Source organism: Chelonoidis abingdonii, chromosome 1 (assembly GCF_003597395.2).
Source record: "Chelonoidis abingdonii isolate Lonesome George chromosome 1, CheloAbing_2.0, whole genome shotgun sequence".
In the NCBI taxonomy this organism is placed as follows: domain Eukaryota; kingdom Metazoa; phylum Chordata; order Testudines; family Testudinidae; genus Chelonoidis; species Chelonoidis abingdonii.
The window spans coordinates 361,890,964-361,908,393 of NC_133769.1; the positions used below are offsets into that span (position 1 = coordinate 361,890,964).

At 44.0% G+C, this 17,430-nt stretch overlaps 1 protein-coding gene across 4 annotated transcripts in view; it reads right to left on the reverse strand.

Annotated features, from left to right (window-relative positions):
* Positions 1–17,430, reverse strand: part of GDPD5 (glycerophosphodiester phosphodiesterase domain containing 5) — a 358,488-nt gene that overhangs the window by 68,192 nt on the left and 272,866 nt on the right. For 3 of the 4 annotated variants that reach the window (XM_032796412.2, XM_075061812.1, XM_075061813.1), the window contains 2 exons: positions 15,923–16,016; positions 4,627–4,772 (listed from right to left, as the gene is read on the reverse strand). In XM_032796412.2, coding sequence (XP_032652303.1) covers positions 4,627–4,772; positions 15,923–16,016 — 240 coding nt within the window. The remainder of the gene's footprint in view (positions 1–4,626; positions 4,773–15,922; positions 16,017–17,430) is intronic. The other variant, XM_075061814.1, reaches the window with a different exon arrangement.

Consider the following 17,430-nt stretch of genomic DNA (forward strand, 5'->3'; position numbering starts at 1 on the left):
ATCTTGAGGGCCTTAGTAAGCTTCTGAGGCCACTGTATCCGCAAGGAAGTGTGGGACCCACCAATACAGGTTCGGAGCCTTGTCACCACACACACACGGATGGGGGAAATGGACATTGATACAGTAATGCAACTTGCACCCTAAAGCACTTGCAGCACTTGAATGCGTCCTTTGTGCTGAGTTATAGCGTGAGGTGCTGAGTGTTCTCCACTCTCGTTGGCTGCTTCCCGTGGGAGATGACTGCATGAATAGGTATGACCCAATCTGATTCTCTGTAATATTCAGCCTAAGTCTTCCTGTAGTTATAACCCAATATTCCTCCTTGAACCACCCTAATCAATTTCCTGCCCTTCACCCCCTCACTTAGTCATCATTCCTGGACACGAAACCTTTCCTTGGAAGAGAGTCCCTCCAGCCTCTTCATTGTTTCAGTGGCTTTTTGCTGAAATCCATTACATTTACCTAAATCTTTAAGGTAATAACGTGTCCAGATGGTAACACAATATTCTGGGTGCAGTCTCATCGGGCTAGTACAGAAACTAACTATAGTGCTCCATTATTATTTGTTATAAGTATTGGAGTGGTACCCAAAGGCTCCACCCACTGTGCTGTTTGTTCAACGTAAGAACGGCCAAACTGAGTCAGACCAAAGGTCCATCTAGCCCAGTATCCTGTCTTCCAACAGTGGCCAATCCCAGGTGGTTCAGAGGGAATGAACAGAACAGATAATCATCAAGTAATCCATCCCCGTCGCCCATTCCCAGCTTCTGGCAGCCTGAACACTGCTCTCCATCACCTCCCTCATCCTCTGCCTCATCCTTACACTTCTCCTGCTGCCTACACCTTTCCTGCCAAACATAAGGAACCATGGCTCCTGCCTCAGAAATCTGACAAGTTAATTTTGAAACAAAAAACTACAATCTTGTAACTGAGTACCATTTGGGGCTAAACGTTAAGGCCACCCGCTCCCGGCCATCTAAAGAGATGATCCCCTCGGATGACAATGGGCCACTTTCCTGTACCATTGTTCATTTACACACACAGCAACAGTAATTTTGTGAGCATGCAATTCTGTACCTATATTATGCAATAATCTGGCCCTTAAAATAGCATCAGTAGGATTCAGAGTCAACTCCTGGTTTAGACAACAAGAGCAGTGCACATCTCCCAGGGTTAACACATCCCTGCATCCACCCACTCATATTAAAAAGGGTTATCTTTGCAACTTTAAGGGCTAGATACTTTAATAAATGAAAACTTATACTCTGCTAAACCTGAATCCATCAGAGGACTGAATAAATACATTCAGTGAAACAGACATGACACTCCTGGCTTAAATCTTTGTTCTGTGTGTTTATCTTAAATTAAAAAAGCCCCTAAGTCTAGTGGACATTTAACGAACATTATATAGTATTAAATATTGACTCTCTGAGCACAACCTAGATATCACGTTTGCCTCTTTCTGGAGATGAAGATTAACACGGCTATATAATCACTATAAGTATTATCAGCTCTTATCTGTCAGATCTCCTACGGGCCCAGGTTCCAGCTCCCTAGTTTTTGAGACCTACATTATTTAAAGGAGATTCTGCAGCACAGTTTCTTTAGACCTTTCGCTGGGTAATTTACTCTTTATTTCCCCTGTTGCACACGTAGTAAGATTTTCTCCAAAATAGTTAGCTCAGAGACAAAGCACAGCAAGTATTTTTGTGAAAATTAGATACTATTAGTGGAATTCCTTTTGGCAAAGCTTTAAAATAATTAAGGCTGAAAGTAAATACAGTTGGTATGACAAGTGAATCTGGTGCGGCATCAGCATTTAAGAGAGAATAATCCAAACAAGGGGAGCTTAGAAGAGACCCCTGAAATATACAATAAGACTCAAGGTGACACTCAGGGTAGTTCTAGGAAGAGGAGGGCAGTACAAAAAAATCGCTATTTCTCTCCTTCATTCTCATTTTTCTTTTTAATGTAGCTGCCAGTTTCTTATCCTACTGATTTCACAGCTCAGAGAAGTTACAATTTTGCTTCTAATCTTGTCTTCTGTGAAGCATTAAAATAAACCACCTACGTATACAATAGATACTGGATAGTGACTGGCTTTATTTACTAGGTTATGGTGAAGGGAAGGAGAAAAGCATGCGACATGAGCCCGTTGGTCTTTCGTGGCAGCCTTTTTATCACGCAATACGAAAATACCATCACCCCACCAAAGTGCAACTAAATAAAGCGAAGCATGAATCCTCATATGGTTAGAGGTTTGGTCAGATAAGCATATGAAAATTTATCCAAATCTCCAAGTCAGGAAACCTAATAGCAAAAGAGTCTCCAGACAAATTTCCACGCCTTCCTGCTCGGCAGGATATAATCAGAGACCAGACTTAGAGCTATTTTGATATTTCCAGGCTCAGCCAAATCCATATAAAACATAGGGAGAGAAAAAAAGTTGACTCTCCCACTAATGAAACTTTATTCCTTCCCCACACTGCTCCTCAAAAACAAAAACGATCCCCCCTCCCCAAGCTTGGTTCAGATTCAGCTGGAATTTTAGGTTGAAGTATAAAGTTGGTTTTTATCTTCCCTGGTTTTATGTCTTCAGATAGTTTGAAAACAAGTAGTTATTAAACAAGCCATTAAAGAGGCAAATGTAATATCAGCCCATTAGATAACCAGAAGATTCTGCGTTTTGTACAGCAAACATGTAATGGATCAGGGGTTCCCAAACCATAGCATGTGCACCACTGGTGGTACGTGAGCTTGGCATTCCAGCCATTACCTTCACAACAACTTTTTAAGAGGTGGTACGTGAGCCAACCAAGCTTGGGAGCTGCTGATGTAGATGATGGAATCACAAGAGGGATTCATAAAAAGCAACAAAGAGTCCTGTGGCACCTGATAGACTAACAGACGTATTGGAGAATAACCTTTCATGGGTGAATACTCACTTCGTCAGACACATGAGGGATTCAGTTGGCCTGAGCCTTCCAGACAAATTCTATCTGGATGCCCATAAGAATGAGTTGCTTTTATGGAAGCCACACAATGATAAAATGTTTTTGTGTCAGGGATTAAACTGCAGCCTGCTTCCTCCTCCCTCTCCTACCAAAATTAATGGACACAGAGAGCACTCTATCGGAAAGCAAGTAGAAAGCCAGTCATGTGGTGCTCTGCTGTACCCGTGAAGCAGCCATATGGAACAAACTCCAGGACAGAAGGAAGATAGGGCATCCCAATATCCTCAGATCGCCAACTGCCATTGCAGCTAATCTGTTAATGGCTGCAACGTACACTTAAACTCCCTAGAATTAAGCACAACAGACTTAACTCCCTAGAATTAAGCACAACCACAGCTGCTGGCAAAAACCCTACCTCAAAAAAATGACTGGATCCATTTCAGACTTTTGAAGACGCCCATCAGCAGAGGCACAGATAAGCAAGCATCAGAAGAAACAGGATTATCTCCAAAAACTGGCTCTCTCTACCTAGATGTTTATAAATGCACCAGCTATAGCCTGGAGATGCAGAGAGCCTTTCTTTTGGTCAGGCAAAAAAGAAAAATATACTGGTATTGATCCACTGGGAAATAACCAACCAATCACAAAGCAGTTTTTTAGGATTGCCATTTTTTAGTTTTTATGTACATCACCACAGTATTGTATTCTTGCATTGCACGACATGTCTCAAAATGTCACCCGCCAAAGATATTTTCTTGTGTTGCGTTTTTAAATACCCCTACCTAATTCCTAACAGCGAAAGGAATCTAGGACCTTGATTAAAAACATGTGTTTCTATTGCTTGAGCTAATTAGTGGCTCTCAACCTTTCCAGACTACTGTACCCCTTTCAGGAGTCTGATTTGTCTTGCCTACCCCCAGATTTCACCCCACTTGAAAACTATTTGCTTACAAAATCAGACATAAAAATACAATTGCTGAGTTTCTCAGTTTTACCATATTATAAAATCAACTGGAATATAAATATTGTACTTACATTTCAGTGTATATTATATAGACCAGTATAAACAAGTCATTGTCTATATGAAATTTCACTTTGTACTGACTTCACTAGCGCTTTTTACATAGCTTGTTGTAAAACTAGGCAAGTATTTAGGAAGCCCCCTCGAAGTCCTCTGTGTACCCCCAGGTTGAGAACCAGTGAGCTAAAAGACTAAGTTCATTAAGTCATAGGCAGGAACCTATTTCTTACATATCCAGCCACATAGAAGGACAAAGACACACACTAGCTAGGTTAATGTGGGTTACAGAAAAGTTTTGGGGGCCCCCAACGTAACTTCAGAGCCCTTCAAACTCTCTTTAGCAGGCTTTGTGGGGAGCAACAGTGAGCCACTAAAATCAGAAGGATTTTGGAAATTTCAGGGCAGGTGCCTTTCCATAGCAAAACAGTGCCCTTCATACGAGGATCTCTAAGCACTTAGCAATTTACCAAGCTTCCCAACCCTCTGTGAAGTAGGTAGGTCGATGAGCGAGCCAAGGTATGGTGAGGTTAAATGACATGCCCAAGATCACACACCAAGTCATGCTGCACACATCCTAGGGATAGCAGACTTTAGTCTCCAGGGCGGTCAAACCCAGCACAGACAAATAGATTAAAATGTGAAGCTACTTACCATTGGCGCACCACGATGGCCAATGATGGCAGGTTTTGGTCCCAGATTCTTCTTCTCCATTATACAAGGGGAAGAGACAGTGAGGGGAACGAGGTAAAGTGCAACTACGATGGCAAAGTATGCAGTGAATATCAACATCTGTGAAGCTGAACACAAATGCAGCCAGTGAAAATGCTGGTTCAGAACAAATCACTCCAGAAAAAAAACAGACATTGTACTACTTCTCTGAACATAATGGACAAACCATAGCAATTCCCTCCAGCTACAAAGAACAGCAATTCTTTGTATTTGGCCAGCGATTCCCCCCTCTTCCAGTGTCTCAGAGTGCTTTACCCCATTTTACAGATAGGGAACCAAACACACAAAGAGGTTTAGGATATGTCTACACTATAAACCAGGGGTAGGCAACCTATGGCACGCATGCCGATGGCGGCACATGAGCTGATTTTCAGCGGCACTCGCACTGCCTGGGTCCTGGCCACTGGTTCGGGGTGCTCTGCATTTTAATTTAATTTTAAATGAAGCTTCTTAAACATTTTAAAAACCTTATTTACTTTACATACAACAATAGTTTAGTTATATATTATAGCCTTATAGAAAGAGACCTTCTAAAAACGTTAATGTATTACTGGCACGCGAAACCTTAAATTAGAGTGAATAAATGAAGACTTGGCACACCACTTCTGAAAGGTTGCTGACCCCTGCTATAGACCCTTCAGCAGCACAGCTGTAATGTTGTAATGTAGACATTTGCTATAACAGAAGGGGTGCTTCCACGCCTGTAGTCAATCCACCTCTCTGAAGGTTTGTTTACACTTGAAACACTACAGTGGCACTGCTGAAGCTGCGCTGCTGTAGCACTTCTATGTAGACACTACCTACACCGACAAGAGGAGTTCTCCCGGCACTGTACGAGTCAACATCCCTAAAAGGCAGTAGCTAGATCAATGGAAGAATTCTTTCAGGTACTGAGTGGTGTCTACACTGGGGCTTAGATAGCCAGAACTACATCACACAAGGTGTGAAATTTTTCACACCCTGGGCAATGTATTTAAACCAACCTAACTTTGTAGAGTAGACCAGCCCTAAGTGACTTACTGAAGGTCACCGAGAGCCAGAAATACAATCCAGCGGTCCTGATTGCCAGTCTTTTGTCTCAGAGGTGGAGAGATGGATGGACTAGCAAAGCCCTGGCTGGGATGATTTAGTTGGGGTTGGTCCTGCTCTGAGCCGGGGTTGGACTAGATGACCTCCTGAGGTCTCTTCCAACCTTAAACTTCTATGATTCTATGACTGCATCACTTCCAAGCCTGCACCAGGTTAATTTTAGTTTTGAATCAGTCTAATTATACTGGTGCATACCCATAATAATGTAGGCACATTTAAATAGCTTTAGCATAATTTGTCAGCTTACATGCAAACCAAACCAACATCAAGCAAGGGTTAAACTGGTTTAGCTGTATTTACATTAAGGATTTGCACGAGTTTGCAAATTTTTTTTTTAAATGGAGACCAGGCCTTAGAAGTTCTTTTGGATGATTGAGGGGACATAATGTCAGACTCTAGAGGGGTTGTAAGTAAACAACTCAATTACAAGAAAGGTGGGCACAACAGAGGGACTTCTGGTGGGATTAAAAAAGGGAGAAGATACTCTGGGATGCACTGAAGTTGCAAAGAACCATAGGGTGTAGCGTTTGGTGGGGACAATGAAGTGGATATTTGTATTGTTTTGCAGTCAGACACCTTGAGTCAGACAGCGCCCCCTAAGAACATCAGAACAGCCATGCTGGGTCAGACCAATGGCCGATCTAGCCCAGTATCCAGTCTTCTGCCAGTGGCCAATGCCAGATGCTTCAGAGGGAATGAATAGAACACTGCAATTATCAAGTGATTCATCCTCTGTTGCTCATTCCCAGCTTCTGGTAATCAGAGCCTTAGGGACACCCAGACCATGGGGTTGCATCCCTGACCATCTTTGCTAACAGCCATTGATGGGCCTATACTTCATACACCAGGGCTCGGCAACCTTCAGCATGCAGCCCATCAGGGTAATCCGCTGACAGGCCGTGAGACATTTTGTTTACATTGACCGTCCGCAGGCACGGCCCTCCGCAGCTCCCAGTGGCCGTGGTTTGCCGTTCCTGATGGGCTGCATGCCGAAGGTTGCTGCCCCCGCCATAAACTGATCTAAATAATTTTTTTAACCCAGTTATACTTTTGGCCTTCACGGCATCCCCTGGCAATGAGTCCCTCAGGCTAACTGTACTCGGGCAAGAAGTACTTCCTTTAGTTTGTTTTAAACTTGCTACCTATTAATTTCATCAGGTGACCTTGGCTCATGGATTATGAGAAGGGATAAATAACACTTCCTTATTCTGGTTTTTTAATACCATTCATGATTTTATAGACCTTTATCACACCCCCTCTCGTCTCTTCTCAAAGCTGAGCAGTCCCAGTCTTTTTAATCTTTTATACAGAAGCTATTTCATACTCCTAATCACTTCTTGTTGTCCTTCTCTGTCCTTTTTCCAATTCTAATGTAACTTTTTTGAAATGGGGTGACCAGAACCGCACACAGTATTCATGGTGTGGGCATACCAGGAATTATATAGTGGCATTATGATATTTTCTGTCTTATTATCTATCCCCTTCCTAATGGCTCCTAACATTCTCTTTGCTTTTTTGACTGCCGCTGCACATTGAAAGACTCACTATGAGTTTTATTAAATTGTTTGCCTCCCTCTTTGTTAAATTTTAATACCCACTTCCAAATGTTACACCAAACTGAACAGTACTTTGTATTTCACCCTAGTCCAATACATCTCTTGGGAAGTCTAACCCCTCCAGATTTTTATAGGGACGTCAGGGAGCCCAGAGACCAGCCCCGGGACCAGGTCAACTGCATCAGTCCTACAAAGCAGCCTCCAGTGCTGCTCTCTGGAGCGCTATATCTTGGATAAAGATGCAGTTTGCAGGGGCTAATGATTCTAATGGGTCAGAGTCCATGTCTGCTGCTCTCTAATGGCTCCAACTTGCCTTGGGATTGGCTTTCATTGCAGGTGAGCTCAATGGCTACAACAGCAGTGGAGAAAAAGCAGCACGCACACACACATTCACTTACACACACACACACGAGTGTTTAAGTATTGTAGCAAAAGTGGTAAATATGAATAAAAATATGTTGTCCTTCTACAGCAGTAGTTCTCAATCTTTTGTACTGGTGACCCCTTTCACATTGCAAGCCCCTGAGTGCGACCCCCCTTATAAGTTAAAAACATTTTTTATATATTTAACACTACTGTAAATGCTGGAGGCAAAGCAGGGTTTTGGGCAGAGGCTGACAGCTCGTGACCCCCCATGTAATAATCTTGCAATCCTCTGAGGGGGTCCCACTGTTCCCTCTAGGTGTGCCTGTGTGCGTGCGCACACAAATCCTAAACCCTGCACACATGGCAAAACAAACACTGCACACACAAAAATTTGCATAATTTTTTTGCACACACAGCCTGTCAAGAATTAGAGGGCACATTGGCTCCCGACCCCCAGGTCTACAGTGCTTCCTCTCTCAGGATCTCAGATATCTCAAGCAATGGATTAATTATGACAATTCTCCTGGCAGGGAGGCAAGTATTACATGTGGAGAAAACTGAAATTGAATGACTTGCCCAAGGTCAGTGTTGCCTACCCCAAGCATTCTAAAAATCGCCAGTCAAGGCTCAAAAGGCAAGGACGTTGGCTCAAGAGTACATTTAGGTCGCATTTTAGGGATTTTTTCTACAGTCATGAGAGCTAGTAATTTAGCTTTCAATGAAAACATAAGACTCACATAATTACTTGACTCCAGGAGCTGGGGCATTAAGAGAAACAACAAATATTGCAAGTCTCATGATAAAATCTTGAGAGTTGGCAACACCAGAAGCCTATGGCTGATTCAGGAACAAAACCCAGACCTCCTGACTGTCAGTCCTGTGCTTTGCAAAGGGCAGCATTCCTTTGCCTTCCAATGACTTCACTCATATGAGATGGGAATCTTTAGAAGAGGGCGCTGACAGCCACTGCAGAGGCACTCCTAGCTCCCTACCAAGTTGCATTAGTTAGGACGACAGGTGCTTTGAACTTGATGGGATATTAACAGTCACTTGAACCCCAGGATACTGGGGTTGTTTCTTGGGAGAACCAACAGCCATAGGAACAGTCTGGTTAATGGTTTGAATGCAGATGTTCAGTTGCTGACTCTGAGTTATAAACTGCCCTTTGCTTTTGCCATCTAATAACCTTGTTTAAGCATGCACCTACTTGCCAATCAATTAGACTAGAGTGTAAGTGTGGGAGAGAAATTAGTTGACAATGAGATAAACCCACGCTTGGGCTCCACTCCTTCCTGAGCGCGCAGGAGATAAGTAAACTATAGGTGCCACCGTGGGGTGTAGCATCATAGATGTGGTGCTCTGGAGTTAAGCAACATCACTGGAAACTTCTAGGCAATGCCAATTTGCACTGGATTACTCTACAATGGCTCTTTCCACTTGAATTTCCTGCCCCAGAAGTATACATTACGATTCCACCAAGCCTCAACTAGCCCATTTTGTCAGTACAAAAGACCCTTTCCTTTCCGATCCACCTCTGCTGAATGAGCCGATGCAGCTCAGTGACCCAAATCCTAGGCAAATACCAAATGAAAAACATGTGCTAGGACAGATTTTGATCACTGACCTGCATGAGAAAGGTCAGTATCACTCAGTACAGATCACAGGACGTGGACCATCGTGAGATGGGATTGAAGCCAAATCCCACCATTAGCCACAAATGCTGGGAAATTTAAAGTTCATTTCCAGGAAGCCCATTAATCTCTTTAGCAAACCACATTCGTTATCCTCACAGAGCAGCTGAAGGCATCACTTTCCTTTTAGTATCATGAATCTTGGGACCACATTCTTCCTGGACACAGAGTTCTAACTGTGGTGCAGAGTTTGGGAGACAAAGGGAGAAAAGTCTGTTTTTATAACAAGATGATGGCGGGTACTGCTCCAAAGTAGCCCGGCAGAGTTCGATAAAGGATCGAAAGTATTTCTGCGTTAGAATGGAAAGTGTTTGTAGTTACAAAAAACCAGACACACTACTGGCCCGGACATATGCCATGAGGAATGGAAGTCCCAGCAAACCCTGTTTACGGGTGGAATTGGATGAATCAGGGTGTACGTGATGGAACGACAGCAAGCCTTTCACCTATAGGGGCCAGGTGAGCCGTGAGCAAAGTCACTGTGACTGTTAAAAGACACATGCGGTGACAAATGGTGTTGCAATCTCAGTCCCATTTCTAATGACCATCTCACTGCGTGGAAAGTCACATGTGCGATTCCCCTGGTGGAGTTTCCTAGGAGTTTTTCCACCTAAAGTTGCCCCCATCCACTCCATGGACAAAGCTAGGAGGTTACTCATATCCTGGAGGACCTGTCAGAGGCCAGGGTGATTAGCATGAAGGCCATGTGGCTCCACTGTGGTTCCAGGCCCTCATGCCCTCACCCCACCTCCCTGTCAGGAGTGCCCCTGCTGATCACTGCTCCTGGCAACCCACCCTAAGGGTGTCTTCACATCACAGAAAGAGTCCACTTGAAAGTTAAGACAGCACCAGTTTAAGTTGATCCCCACATGGGGCTGGTAGGGGAAAACTCCTGGGCTGGAATTGCCCCCCAGCCTGTCACATCCTGTTCATGTGTAGATCCTGGGATGCTGCATGGGCTCATTGAAGGGCTGAGCAATGGGAGAGGGAGGGCGAGGTGGGACAGTCCATTGCAGGCAGCACCCAAACTTGTGCGTCAAAATGGGCAGAAGTGTGCATGGATGGGGATCCTCCACGCGCAGAGGCTGGTGTCTGTACGCCACACTGCAAAAATCACCACGGCTAGCTCCTTTGCGAGTCATCTTAGCAAAGGCCACAGGCTGAATGTACACGGCATCTGAACTAGCGTCTCACCTCCCAAAGGCAGTTCCTTCAGCTCAGCATCACGTCCCAAGGGAGGGAGGCCTTGTGGGTGACTCACCGGACTGGGACTCACAGTAGGGTTCTATTCCCACATCACAACATTCACCAACAACTAGCTCCTTGTTGGAAATCACAACCAACTTCCTACATGATCCTGGGCAAGCCACAATCTTTGACAAATTGGGGTTGTGCTTCCCTAGCTCACAGGGACTTTAGGATGATAAATTCTTGAGTGCATAAAAGAGGCCCCAAGATACTACAGAGATGGATGCTGTATAAGAACGGAGAGAGCACATCAGGCATCTCTCATCTAACTGTTGTGTTCCTGTTCTGGAGATGACTGGAGCCCATTAGCCTCCAGGTCCTTCCACCAGCAGTAAGTTGCTTTGACTGAGGAACAAAGATTCACATTTTATGATCAAACCAAGGCGGATAGAAAAATCGAACTGCAGTTTCTCAGCTCTGTGGAGTCTTTATTTGCTTGTGCAACGAAGACCTTGGGGGAAAGTGTCACTTAGGTAAGTGACAGGGATCGTTCTCTTCTGTAATCACTAACAGACATTTTATTCTCTGGAGCCAGACACAGACAATGCTGTTTCTTGGAGAAAGTTTCTTGTTTCCTTTCTTTTCTGCCGTGGTGAGAAGTTCCATCCTCCCCACCCCATTTTATCTTCTTTCCTGAACGAGTTCATTGGCAGAGCTCCTCCCGTCTCTTCACTGCTTTTATTGCTTCTTTTAATGCAGTGTTTTGTGTTTGGCCTTGGAAGCCTTCTGGGTGAGTTCTCAGAGAGGAAGGAACTTATAAACAACAAGAGCTATATAGAGAATTTATTTTGAGCTGTATTTTCTGGATCTGGGAAAAAGAACAGCTGAAGAGTCTGATTCCTGAAAAGGGACAAGAACAGTAGACTCCTGTGCCAATGACAGCTAGTACGTATACAAATGACTATGGTCAGGTGGGCAAGACAGATGCAACTTTCTCCTTGTGCTGTGGATTTGTGTTCGCATTCCTTACTTTCCCCTAGCAGTTTCCATCGATGAAGTGTTCTTCACTTCCTGTCATATACTGCAGCATGATGTAGGTTTGTACCACTGAACAGCTGCTGCGTTGTACCCAAGGTGGCTGCATTTCAGTGATGGGTAAAGTGATCCCTGTATATGCAAGGTATTTTGTGATGCTGTGGTGTAATAGGGGAAGTTACTCTATGAACGGTGCCTTAGGCTGTTAAAGTTTTAATAAGAGGCAATAGAGCTAATAAGAGGCAATTTTTCCTGGCTTTGCTAAGAGCACAATTCAGAGAAGAGAACTTCAAGGAACACGTACTATCTACTACCTCCCATCTTGACTGGCAGAATAATTATACCCTGTATTTTATTTTATTTTATTTCTTTTCTTTTCTTTGTTGAACACGTACAGCTTTTCCATTTATAAATTAAGCTACATCAAACTTTCTTTTGGAGAAGTCTTTCTTAATATGAATTCTTTACATGTTTAATATTCTTCCTCTCGCTCAGCTGCTGCCTCCACATACTCAACACCGACTTCTCGGCAATCTTTTGCAAGTGCTGCCAAACCCTCCCAAGACTTGCATTTCACACTACCCTTCAATTACTAAATAAAAGAATTTTTACAGCACTGGCCTAGTAATTTTATAGGCTCTACAGCTGAACCCTTCAGAAAATATATTTGATATTTGCTGAAGGCAAAGAGAGGTGGCTAATGCCAGGTGAACTCAGGGAATGATGAAGGCAGCAGAAAAATCTAAGGCCACGTCTACACTACGGGATAATATCGAATTAGCTAAAATCAGTTTTATAAAACTGATATAAATTTGATTTCACGCAGCCACACTAGGCACAGTAATTCGGCGTTGTGCGTCCATGGTCCGAGGCTAACGTCGATTTCTGAACGTTGCATGATGGTGCTCTTCCGTAGCTACCCATAGTTTCTCGCAGTCTCCCCCGCCCCTTGGAATTCTGGGTTGAATCATTATTGTCGCGGTGGTTCTGGGTAAATGTCGTCAGTCATTCCTTCCTCGGGAAATCATCAGCTGACATCCTTTCGCGACATTTTCCCCTGGATTGCCCTGGCAGACGCCATAGCACGGAACCATGGAGCCGTTCGCTTTTTTTTTTCCGGCACCGTAATGTTACTGGATGCCGCGGAGAGAGAGGCGATACTCCAGCGCTACACGCAGCATTCACTTGCTTTGGCAATGATAGCAGAGATGGTTACTGGTCATCTATACCGTCTACTGCGGAGAAAACTGGCAATGAGATGACGGTTAGTCTCCTCCTCTGTACTGTCCGCTGCTATCATGAGTGCCCCTGGCTGAAATCGCGGGGCAGACAACGCAAAAGCAAAATTGGGATTGACTCACTGGACTGAGTCAATCCTCCCATATGGTTCTAAAAATAGAAGTCAGTCCTGCCTAGAATAAGGGCAAGTGTATGTAAGGACCAGTGTATCAGAGCACAGCTCCTCCGTGTCAGTATCACAGGGGATGCCCCAGCAACAACCCCGCCCCGTTGCTTCCTCTCCCCCACCTTCCTGGGTATCGTGGCAGTGTCTGCCCATTTGTGTCATGAAGTAATAACGAAGGCAGGATAGAAAACCTGAGTGTTTAGTGACATAAAATGAGGGGGAGGCAGCCTCCGGCGTGATGATAGTCCAAGCAGGACATTAAGCGGTGGGGAGAGGAGCCCAGCATGGCTGCGCTATACAGGTCCAGGCAGTACAGAATCTTTTCTTTACACAGGAAGGGAGGGGGCTGAAGCCCAGTTGCTATGATGAAGCTGGTTATAGCCGTTCTGTCCTATCTACTGAGTACAGCCAATGTTGGCCTCGATGTCAACATGTTAGATATTCATGAGGACGGTTACTAAGTCCTATTGCACCGTCTACACGGGAGGGGGAGAGGAGAGGAGCCGGATACTGCTCTTCACTGCTGCAGCATCGCGTCTACCACACTAACGCGTAATCCGATATGTTAATATCAATTAGCGCTACTCCTCTCGTCGGGTGGAGTACAGAAATCGTATTTAAAGAGCCCTTTATATCGATATAAAGGGTGTTGTAGTGTGGACGGGTACAGCGTTAAATCGATTTAACGCTCTTTAAATCAATTTAAACGCGTAGTGTAGACCAGGCCTAAGGCTCATGAGATCGGATAGATTACACATGAAACTAGATTAGAGGGGAGGCAGTTTAGTCTAGTGGACAGGGCACTGGACTAGGAGTCAGGAGACCTGGGTTAAGAACATAAGAATGGCCATATTGGCTAAGACCAATTGTCCATCTAGCTCAGTAGCCTGTCTCGGAGAGTGACCAATGTCAGATGCTTCAGAGGGAATGAACAAAGCAGCAATTATCAAGTGATCCATCCCGTCATCCAGTCCCAGCATCTGGCAGCTGGAGGTTTAGGGACAGCTGGAGCCTGGGGTTATGGCTAATAGCCACTGATGGATTTATTCCCCATGAACGGATATAATTCTTTTTCTGAACCCACTTATACTTTTGGCCTTCATGACAACCCCTGGCAATGAGTTCCACATGTTCATTGGATATTGTGTGAAGAAGTACTTCCTTATGTTTGTTTTAAACCTGCTGCCTATTAATTTCATCCGGCAACCCTTAGTTCTTGTGTTATGTGAAGGGACACATTTCCTTATTCACTTTCTCCACACCAGTCATGATTTTATAGATCTCCATCAGATCCTCCCTTAGTTGTCTAAGATGAACTGTCCCGATCTTCTCTCATTCAGAAGCTGTTTCATGCCCCAAATCATTTTCGTTGCCATTCTCTGCACATTTTCAAATTCTAATGCATCTTTCTTGAGATGGCGTGACTAGAACGGCATGCAGTATTCCAGGTGTTGGAGCACTATGGATTGCTAGAGTCACATTAAGATACTTCCTGTTTCATTATCTCTCTCTTTCCTAATGGTTCCTAACATTCTGTTCGCTTTTTTGATGGCCGCTGCACATTGAGTGGATGTTTTCAGAGAACTATCCACAATGACTCCAAGATCTCTTTCTTGAGTGGTAACTGCTAATTTAGATCCCATCATTTTATATGCATAGTTGGGATTATTTTTCCAATATGCTTTACTTTGTACTTATCAACATTGAATGTCATCTGCCATTTTCTTGCCCAGTCACTCAGTTTAGTGAGATGCCTTTGTAATTCTTCGCAATCAGCTTTGGACTTAACTATCATAAGTAATTTTGTATCATTTGTAAACGTTGCCACCTCACTGTTCACCCCTTTTTTCAGATCCTTTATAAATATGTTGAACAGCACTGGTCCAAGTACAGATCCTTGGGGGACCCTGCTTTCCATTGTGAAAACGGATCATTTATTCCTATCCTTTGTTTGCTATCTCTTAACCAGTTACAGGTTTGATTTCTATCTTTACCACTCACCTTTCTGCTCTTTCTACCCTCTGTCTCCTTAGATTATGTTCTTTGAAGCCTGCACAGTGTCTCACTATGCATTTGTGCAGCATATAGAGCAGTGGTTCTCAACCTATTAACCATTGTGGGTCACATATGCAGCTCTCTGTGTGTTACATGGGCCTTATCCACAAAATATATATGCTACCTGTATGGCCCTGAAAATGTCACAGAGGCTGTAGCGGCGTGCTGACTGGCCCTCAAGTGGCCCGTGGGTTGAGAACCACTGACAGAGTAATGGGGCCAGATCTCAGCTGGGGCCTGTAGGCACTACTGTAATACAAGCAGTAAGCACATGAAGGCATTTAAAAGCAAGAATGATATTTATGAATGGAAATGAAAGGGGAGCCAGTGAGCTGTTTGGGTTGAGGGTTTTGTGGTGATTACTGTATATATAAGAACACCACGCTCCAGTAGAGTGATGTGTAATTAGCTTCTTTCTTGCTGCTGGTGAAGTCTTAAAAAAAAAAAATAAATAAATAAAAAAAAATGAAAGGCTTTAGAAAATGCTTTTTCACATCCTTCCATTTTAGCGTCCGTCTACTGGCAGAGAAAGAGTGAGTGGCTTACTACTGCCTGACTGCACCAGCCCACTCCTGCTTCCATCCAAGTTTGTCCAGTTATCTAGGCTAGTAACCATAACCTCCCCCAGCTCTTCTGAATGGTAGAGGGTCGGTAGATCTGAGAAAGTAGCTTCAAGAGCACAAATCCTAGATCAATCGGCTGTTCTTGACAATAGGAACATGTCAGCCAACAGCCAATTTTGTTCTTTAAAAGCACATCACTCCAAACGTATCTCAGCACACACGTAGACAGTGGTATGTGGGCAAACGAGGTGAAGTCAGGTTGGTACTCACTGGCTTTTTCCGTTCTTGCGAATTGCCCAGCTATCAACCAAGACAGGGCCGTGACTGCAGCCAGGGCTCCTATGTGCAGAAAGGGAGCTGTGGCCTAGGGGAACACAAACAAAAGGGCTGAATGAAAGGTAATTTATAGGCAGTGTCACTTAACTTTCAAACAATTATTTTACACACACACACACACACACACACACACACACACACACACACACACACAGTCTCAAGACAAGCTCTCTTGGCTGAACAGTGAAGTTTCCACAGGGTATCTGCCTACCCCATTCTGAGACAGGGCCACTTTGTTGCAGCAGCTAAAGAGCACATGGGATCTAAGTTCACAGATGACAGGTCCAACAATCGCTATTAGCCAAGATGGTCAGGGAGGCAACCCTATGCTCCAAGGATCCCTACACCTCCATCAGCTTTTGTCTGTACCCAGTTTCAGACATCATCACCCTCCACATGCCAGTGTGGTTTGGACATCAAAAAATGCAAAGCAGTGCAGTTCTGGCACTCTGAACACAAGTGAAAGGCCAATACAAGGTTCCTCTGCTGCTGCTATCAATTGGAAACAGAGCCCTACTTAAAACAGCAGATTAAACACACAAGTGTGCAGGAGGAAATACGCATTTTGCAGCCTCACCTTCATACTCCCATCACCTTTCCCCCTCTGCCTTACCACTGCTGCTACCTAATATTAATACTAATTATAAATACAAAAAACTCTGGCTATTTAGATTGTCCAGCAAAAAACTTTACACATAGCATAGCCTGATGGACATTCACCATCTATAGAATCATAGGACTGGAAGGTACCTCAAGAGGTCATCTAGTCCTGTCCCCTGCACTCATGGCAGGACTGGTATATGCTTCGAAACTTCACTCTTCACTCTTCATTGTGTGTGACTGGGTACCTTAGTGGAAGTCACTTCTGGCACAAATAGGGAATAGCCTTATTCATGTATGCATCCCTTTCTTTGTACATGCATCTGGGTATTCCTACAAAGAACAGTTAACCCCAACCCAAACCACTCAACACATTTTTGGGGAAGTGAACAAAGAGAGAGATGAAAAAGTGGCTGGTCAAAAAGCAATTCATGGTTCACTAAAATATTTGGCAATAATTGCCCCCCATTATTCACCTGCCTTACAGCATGAAAATTCGACTTGCTCTGAAGAAATCAAGAGTCTTCTTTTAATTAATTTTTAAACAGGAGCATGGTGTTACCAAAAAAAGTCAATGGAATTCCCCTTTAAGGCCAGGAGGAATTTTAAAGCTTCAGGTCAGTACGCCTAGGATTCAAAATTTGGGACCTAGCTACACAAACTGAAACAACATTACTATTTAATTGAGTTTGCTGGAGTCTCACTGAATCAAACTCAGAAGTAGGGACCTCAGGAGATCATCTAGTCCAACCCCCTGCTCAAAGCAGGACAAACCCCAACTAAATCATCCCAGCCAGGGCTTTGTCAAGCCAGGACTTAAAAACCTCTACAGAAGGAGATTC